Source organism: Perissodus microlepis, chromosome 7 (assembly GCF_051167445.1).
Source record: "Perissodus microlepis isolate ML-2025 ecotype Zambia chromosome 7, ASM5116744v1, whole genome shotgun sequence".
NCBI lineage: Eukaryota > Metazoa > Chordata > Actinopteri > Cichliformes > Cichlidae > Perissodus > Perissodus microlepis.
The window spans coordinates 5,709,883-5,717,459 of NC_140467.1; the positions used below are offsets into that span (position 1 = coordinate 5,709,883).

General features: G+C 40.1%; 1 protein-coding gene across 1 annotated transcript; it reads right to left on the reverse strand.

The window, feature by feature from the left end:
- Positions 1-5,145, reverse strand: irf7 (interferon regulatory factor 7). The gene is made up of 10 exons (XM_084932994.1): positions 4,883-5,145; positions 4,519-4,672; positions 3,781-3,952; positions 3,587-3,687; positions 3,424-3,475; positions 3,223-3,339; positions 2,921-3,111; positions 2,486-2,687; positions 1,752-1,867; positions 1-840 (listed from the first exon to the last, which is right to left on the reverse strand). The coding sequence occupies exons 1-10, from the start codon at positions 4,945-4,947 to the stop codon at positions 652-654; spliced, it is 1,359 nt and encodes a 452-aa protein (XP_084789120.1). The 5' UTR covers positions 4,948-5,145; the 3' UTR covers positions 1-651.
- Positions 5,146-7,577: the final 2,432 nt, after the last annotated feature.

The following is a 7,577-nucleotide window of genomic DNA, read 5'->3' on the forward strand; positions in this document are numbered from 1 at the left end:
TGTTTGTCTTAGTTTATTTCAAGTACTCACTTACAGTCTGTCCTTTTTTTTTTTTTACATTTGTGTTTTAGGGATTTTTCAACATTGGCAGTTAGTAGGTTACATAACCCTTTGTGCATAACTCATATACAGCAAAGGGTATGGAAATGGCAGTTTATTCAGTATAAAAAGTGCAAGATGAAAAGAAGAATAGCTGGTCAGTTTCTCATATATAGCCAGTGGCAGTATGACACAAAAATATTACTATACACATACATCATTATCTTCAAACATACACACAGTAGTTCTATAAATATGTAATCAGTAATATAAACTTAGCTTGTCAGAATGGATTTACCATTATAATAAGCATTCATTTCATTTAATATAGAATGATATCAGTTTAACAATACATTAGATGAAAGACAATTGGACAGTTCTAAAGCGATTTTTAAACTGAGGTTAGTAATGTAACAGTACAGCAGTAGATGGGGCATTTCTCCTCATGTAGTGAAAAGCAGGCACATGGCAGTATTGGCAGCTATAACACAATCACATTCAGCTGCTGAGCGGCCAACTTTTTAGCTGATTCAGAACCTAGTGTAGCATGTGTCCCATTACCCCATAGGAAATTAAAGTGGTTTCAAATAAAAGTCAGTGAAAGATCAAATTTCAAATCTGGTTCGGGAAAAGTGCAGCATCCCGCATCGGGTCTTCAGCTGTTAGCAAGGGAAAGCAGGAGCTGATGAGATCAAAGAGGCTGTTATGTGAGATCTGTAGGCTGACGTTGGAGCTGTAAAGAGACGACGCTCCCTCCATCTGGGCCATCTCATGAAAATATCGACAGATTAAAGGTACCACCTGCAGAAATGGAGAGAAAGATTTACGCTAAAGAGTTGCATAACTGCTGATGACAAAGTAACCATTGAAAGTGACGGCTGATGATAAGCAACAATAGCTATAGGAAAAACATGTCCTCCTACTTGGCAAGTCGACATTCAACATTCTTTGTCCAGTATATCCACTATCCCTCCTCGGCACATGTCTAAACTATTGCCTCTCTAACGTTCTGTAACCAAACTTCTTCTAACTATAACTATACTATGCACCCTTCTGCTTTTATGCAATTAAGCTTACATTTGATTTAAACTTGTATATACGCTTTATTTCTATATATAATTTTTTTTTCATATCAATGATTGGTTCTTTTGCTACTGAAAGTGCTGGATACATTTTTCTATGCAGATGAAACCCACTGAAACAACTGGGGTAGTTAAACTACAAGCATACCATGAAGCGAGAAAGGTCTGGATGACCAGGATAACTTATGCTAATAAACAACCTAATTACTATAAAGGTCTGACTGGTCATATTCCATTACGCACAGAGCACCTTTAGTCTAGTCTTCTTCACTGTTACCTGTCATTCGGCCCTTGATTCTGCATGGTCTTATCTGCAATTACTGGATTCCCCAACACGCCAGTTGTTTTATTATTATATTGTGTGTAGTCTGTTTTAAATCCTCTTCCCTCTAACTTTAACTGGTTGAGGCAGTTGGCAGCCCACACCAGGTGGCAGCCAAAAGCCAAGTGTTGCCAGGTGTTTCCTCAAAGGGAATTTTGGGGTTATTTTTGTTCAGTCTCTGTCTTACAGTGTAAGTACCCAGCTGTGCTTTTTTTCACGAATTATTGCTAAGAAAATAAAACAAAATTGAATTAAATCGAATAACTGACTGTCTTTGAGGTGAAGCATGGCTCGGGGGGTGGTGTTACCTTCACTACAATAAGCTTCTTCTCCAGCGGTTTTCCATCTGGAAACTTCTCTCCAAAGCACATGGTGATGGTGTATTCAGGAGATCTACCATTGTTCTCCTTAAACTGTTTCAATTCTGAAACAAATTCAGGGGGAGTCATTTATTTAAGGATGAAATCCATTTTTACTTCAGTAGTCTAAGGAGCTTGAAAAGAAAAGTGTCTTCTTTAAGTTGCTTTAAGACGTTTCACCTGTCATCCGAGAAGCTTCTTCAGTTCTAAGGTCAAATGGTGGAGAGTCCCAGATTTAAGCCCTATGGGAGTGTCCCCCCAGGAGGGACAATGGACCCCCTAATGATCCTCTACCTAATCACATGAGCCAAGGCGTGAAAATGGGTGTAGGTCACAGTCAGCCAAGTTTTCGGGTGAACTCATTATGAAACCAAGCGCCACCCTATCATGTGATTTCCAGAGGTCAGAAGGCCCAGGATGTGAGTGGGCATTAAGGCGCCTGGGAAGGGATCTCAAAACTGGATTATGGATGGCAGTTGGTGCCGTGAGCCACCACCTCTGTTTGAAAAGAGGTGTTGGCTCACGAGGTGAAACGTCTTCAAGCAACTCAAAGAAGCCCAGACGCTTTTCTTTCCAAGCTCCTTAGACTATGATGACCTAGATGACTAAGAACCTTCACAGACATACTTCAGCAGTATATGGTGTATATACACATATATAAATGAGCAAAGATCTACACCTACCATTCACAAACTTTTCAAAATTAAGGAGCTCCACCATGGTGTTTTGGGGAAGCTTTGCTGGCTCTGCATTAGCCAAACTAGGGTCACTGGTGCTGGCAAACACATGGCATCTATCCTGCCTCCAGGCATAAATACCAGTTTCTCGCACTTCCAAGAATAGACCTCTCTGGATGCTATTAAGTATGCAGTTGGTGTATTCAATCTGGTAATAAGAAGGTTGTGGTGAGTAAAACATGAAAATGCTTCATCACACAGCAGTATACTGTACCTAAAATTAGGGGTAAAATCCATCTGTCCTATTCTAAAGTCAAATTTTATTTATCACATCAGAATCTGTCAGCTTCATGCCTGAAGTAACATAAAAAATTATTTCTAGTGTCTGCTTGGATGGTACAACTGTGTAAAACATGCATCTAGCTAATGTAATGATTATACCTGTTTGTGGTCCAGCAGACCATCAGTGGAGGGGAAGCAGAGTTTGAATGTGTCATACTCAAGGGCCTCTGAGTTGTAGTGAAGCTGCAGTTTGGGAGTGTTCAAAGTCATCTTTACCATTTCTTTTTTCCTGTAGTGGATGGATACCTCTAGGTCAAATAGCCCCGGCTGAGGTACTGGTGCAGGAGTTACTGTACAAAACAAAACAGTTAATAGACAACAGATCCCTCCTTCTTGGGTAACTATGTACACATATTTTTAGTAAACCTTTCATCTAGGAAGAGAAATTTGTCTAAACATACCTCCATAACAGGTTTGCTGAACTGGTAAAAGCTGTTGGTTGTTTCCAGCTGCTACAGGATAGCTTTCAGTTGGGGGTGGATTTTGCTGGCCATAGTTCTCTGTCCACGGTTGCTCCTCTGTTTTGACAGTAAAATCATTTTAAACTACAATTAACCTCCATTATAAACCACAGAAAACCAAATGCAATCGACAAACTTTACCTGTTGGCTGGCTGCCAAGACCCAAGGCCATCAAATCGTTAACCAGATCATGCTGTTTATTGGGGAGAGGCAGTGAAACAGTTAATATTTAGACAGACGCACAAAGACAAGTGAGATTACACCAACAAAGAGAAGTGAAAGTGCGCTTTATGTGATGCTGAACCTCATTTGCTGAAAGGAGGTACTCTGTGGAAGAGCTGTATATATCTGGTATAATGTCATTGCCCTCCCAAGGGTCGCGTGTTGCCAGACCATCTTGGTTTTCTTCAGGGAAAGATGAAAGATCAGCGTTATTTATACATTCAAACTCGGAACGGTTTTACCCCAGAATCTCGGCTTAAGTGACAATTAGCTTACGTGCAGTGTTGATAATCTCATAGACTTTATGTGGGTCATCAGAATTCTTGGAGTTATCTTTTACCATCTTGAAGCGCACAGAGAGGTTGTTCAGAGCACAGCGGAAGTTGGTTTTCCACCTGGCTTTGTCATTAGGGAACTCATTAATTTTCCCACTTGCTACTGCCCAGGCCTATGGAGGAAATGCCGAGAGGTGTAAACATAATGACAGATGGGTAGAAAATTCAGACTTACTATACATTTTATGAGATAATTACACACATTAGACTTTACATGCACCTCCTAATTGTTTTACACACTATTTGCATTTCACATCTAAGAAGAAGTGGCTGTTTATGAAAAATTTAGACACTTGGCTGAAATCTGTAGAATTCCTTTAATACTGGCACCGGCGTATAATTGTGCTCTAAGTATGAAAACAAGCTGTGATTTTGCACATCAAATGTATCAAAAACATTAGTACAGGATTTCTTTGACTCAAGATCAAGTGTCACCACTAGAGATGGTATGCCATAACTGCCTCTGGGAACAGCTGCAACAAGCTAAACAACTCCAGCCTGATAGTAATAATAACACGACAAAACTATTTTTGGAACTATTTAAAGCACACGCTTAGTTTGTAAGTCGCTTACTCATGAATGTAGTAGCTTATTATTTCAGTAAAAATGTCAACATAGTCATTTTAAGCCTTTTATCTAATCGCACGGATAACAAAGGTTAATCTGGCAATAAACTTACCCGGAAGATTTTACTGTCCTCGTCACTGCAGTCTTTTCTGGAGTTGTGCTTCCAGGGGACTCTGAACTTGTTTGTTGCAACATAGCACAGGCCAGCATACTGGCCCGTTTCCACCTGCTCTAATAGCCAGTTGGAGAACTGAGGTTTTGGGAAGCTGAAGGGAAACGCGACAGGTCAGTGCTGTTCTACGGCGACAACAACCGTGAATAAAAAGACGGCTTACGAGCGCACAAGGGGAAATCTAAAGACATTCAAAAAGAAACTCCTAAAACTGGAAGCTGCAGATTTATTCTACAGCAATAAACCGCAGTAATATTAACTATTAAATGTGCAAGGGAGAAAAACAAGACGGGTTTCTTCTTACCTTTGCATTTCACCGATTCTCTGTAAAGCCGTCGGTCTGATTTTTCCGAACACGTCTTCTAACATTTATACTCCATATATAAGTCCCTCCTTCAGAGGGTGGAAGCATCACCGGCGTGGGATTTTCGAGGCACGGGTGGCTGAGAGTGTTTGCTTCTTACATAGAAATTGCAAGACAGCCTTGCCGACCGGATGTAATGGGCGTGTTAGTGGGTTTGTATAATGGAATTTCTCGCTGGAGATTACTGGGAGAGATCTGAAAGTCGCTGGCTGCGTGCCAAGCGAAATTTGTTTCTCTTGCGTCGGGAGCGCGCACTTTGCAGTGAGAAGGGGTGTTTTTTGTTTGTTTTAATAGAAGAGAATATAACATAAACAGGTTTCGTGTCTACTGTGCAAATAGGCAACACAAACATAGAGCCCCAAATGCTTCATCAGACATAACCTATGGCGATGTGCAAAAATCCGAGCAAATAGTATTTTTATAGGACGTCTGAAAACGACTAGAGCACACTAGAGTTACTTTACACAAAAGTAACACAGACATCACTACTTCCGCGTCTGGTTGTTTGGAATCTGAGCCAGGCTCAACCGGATACGCTCTCCCTGCTCAGTGCGCGCTCCCGACGCGGGGAAACACGGGACGGGAGTAACTATTTCGTCACTCCGTCAGAATCATTACATCATCCCATAGGCTTACTGTCCCATAGTTAAATGCTTACTCGAAGAGTTTTTTGCCCGCTGAAACTTTGGGTCACGCTCAGTTATAGTGACAAGCTGGGAGTTTCACCAGTGTCACGAAAATTCACGAGCATCTGATTAAAAATATGCATCTTTTAACGTATTATTAACGGCCTCAGATATGTTAACCGGTGGATCATTCCAAACGTGACCTATTTTGCGATCATGTGGTCTACAAACCTAGGCTCTATAATATATATATCAGTGACATTTTGGAGAATTTTGAAGACTCTGTCCACATCACCACAAATTCTAGCTGAAATTTCACATTCATCTAATGAAAAAAATATGAATTAGACAGTAACAGCCTTATAACCAGTGCTGGCATATCCTCCACACATTACACCACCAACAGCATCACCGCTAGCCTGAACTCTTGATACAAGGCAGGATGGAGCCATACTTTCATGTAGTTTAAGTCTAAAATTTTGGCATTCATCTGAATGTCACAGCAGAAACTGAGACCCAACAGCAACATTTCCCCATCTTCTATTGTTCAATTTTGGTGAGCCTGTGCATATTGTAGCCTTGGTTTCCTGTTCTCAGCTGATAGCAGAAGACCTGTATCTGCTTCAAGGTATGAAGTGCTCTGCATTCACAGAGGCTCTTCTGCACACCTTGGTTGTAACAAGTGAGTTAATATTGCCTTCTTGTCAGCTTAAAGCAGTTTGGCCATTCTCCTCTTACCTCTGACACCAACAAGCCAGTTTCACCCAGAGAACTGCCACTCACTAACTTTCTTATATTCTGGGCATATTCTGTAAGCCCTAGAGATGATTGTGCATGAAAATTACAATAGAACAGCATTTTTGAAATACTTAGAACAGGCTGTTTTGCACCGATACACGTGACATGTTCAAAGTCACTGTAATCACCTTCTCCATTCTGATGTATGGTTTGGACTTCATCAGGCTGTCTTGATGTTTGCTGTTTGGACTGGATACTTGTGTTAGCAAATAGTTGAACATTGGCTGGTAATGTACATAGTATCAACAGTAGTAGAGTCATATTTGAAAACCTTATCAATACAAAGCTTTACGACAATTTTTATTGTATACCATAAACTTTAAACTGATCAAGTAGACTCTATACATCACTTCCATGGATTTATGAGTTATGCATTTCAGTGTTATGTAAATATTGCCAGTTTATTAAATATGAAAAATCTGGTGTATTCAAAGATTTCTACACATATATGATGCTGAATAAATGCAAGTGTTGTTGTACATCTTAACATTAATAATGTGTAAACAGAGATATACAAATTACACTAGTGCACACGCTATATTATATAACAGGGTGAATGTTTTCATTATAGTGTGTCAGAATATCAAATAGCAATATATGTTAATCTTTCACACGTATCATATGATTTAGCAACTGCTAAACATCACTTAAGCAGTTTCGACTCAGATACCTGACATGTTTCTGATTTTCTGAATAGTCTACATTATTGAATGGTTTCACCTTGTCTGTACTTTTTTTAAACTCTTGCTAAATGAGTCCCCCTTGAAACCACCAAGTTCCAGTGAGTTCAGAAAAATAAATCCACCAGTGAATACCCCACAGTGTGTATTAAAAGCTGTGTGTCTCTGTGTTTGAGACTTTTTGAGTCAAAGTTCTGCAGGTGTTGTACAGACTTGTGTCATGCGGTAGAACCAGAAAGAATATTAATAACCTGACAGTGATACTGCTTTGGGGGCGTCTCAGCTGCATGCATTGTAGTTTGCGTTATTGAAGAATAAACCTTTGTTGAGCTACTTGATCCAACCCAGGCATCATTTCCTCTTTCCACTGTTGTGTTTTCAGAATTTCTCTGTGCACAAAAGACTAACTGAAAGGTAATTTCTTCACCTTATCCTCCTAGGAACCCTTTCTACCTTTCACCCACAATCCCAGCACAAAATGTCAGTTTCTTTGTGTGCTTTAGATACTTTACATCTTCAGATTGCACAACC

Bases quoted from the DNA above. Each gene is read 5' to 3' on its own strand.
- irf7 (XM_084932994.1), bottom strand. From the start codon at position 4,947: ATGTTAGAAGACGTGTTCGGAAAAATCAGACCGACGGCTTTACAGAGA. The intron at 3,476-3,586 runs GTTCAGCATCAC...CCCAATAAACAG, and splicing joins ACCTCCTTTCAGCAAATGAG to CATGATCTGGTTAACGATTT. The intron at 3,340-3,423 runs GTAAAGTTTGTC...CTGTCAAAACAG, and splicing joins TCTTGGCAGCCAGCCAACAG to AGGAGCAACCGTGGACAGAG.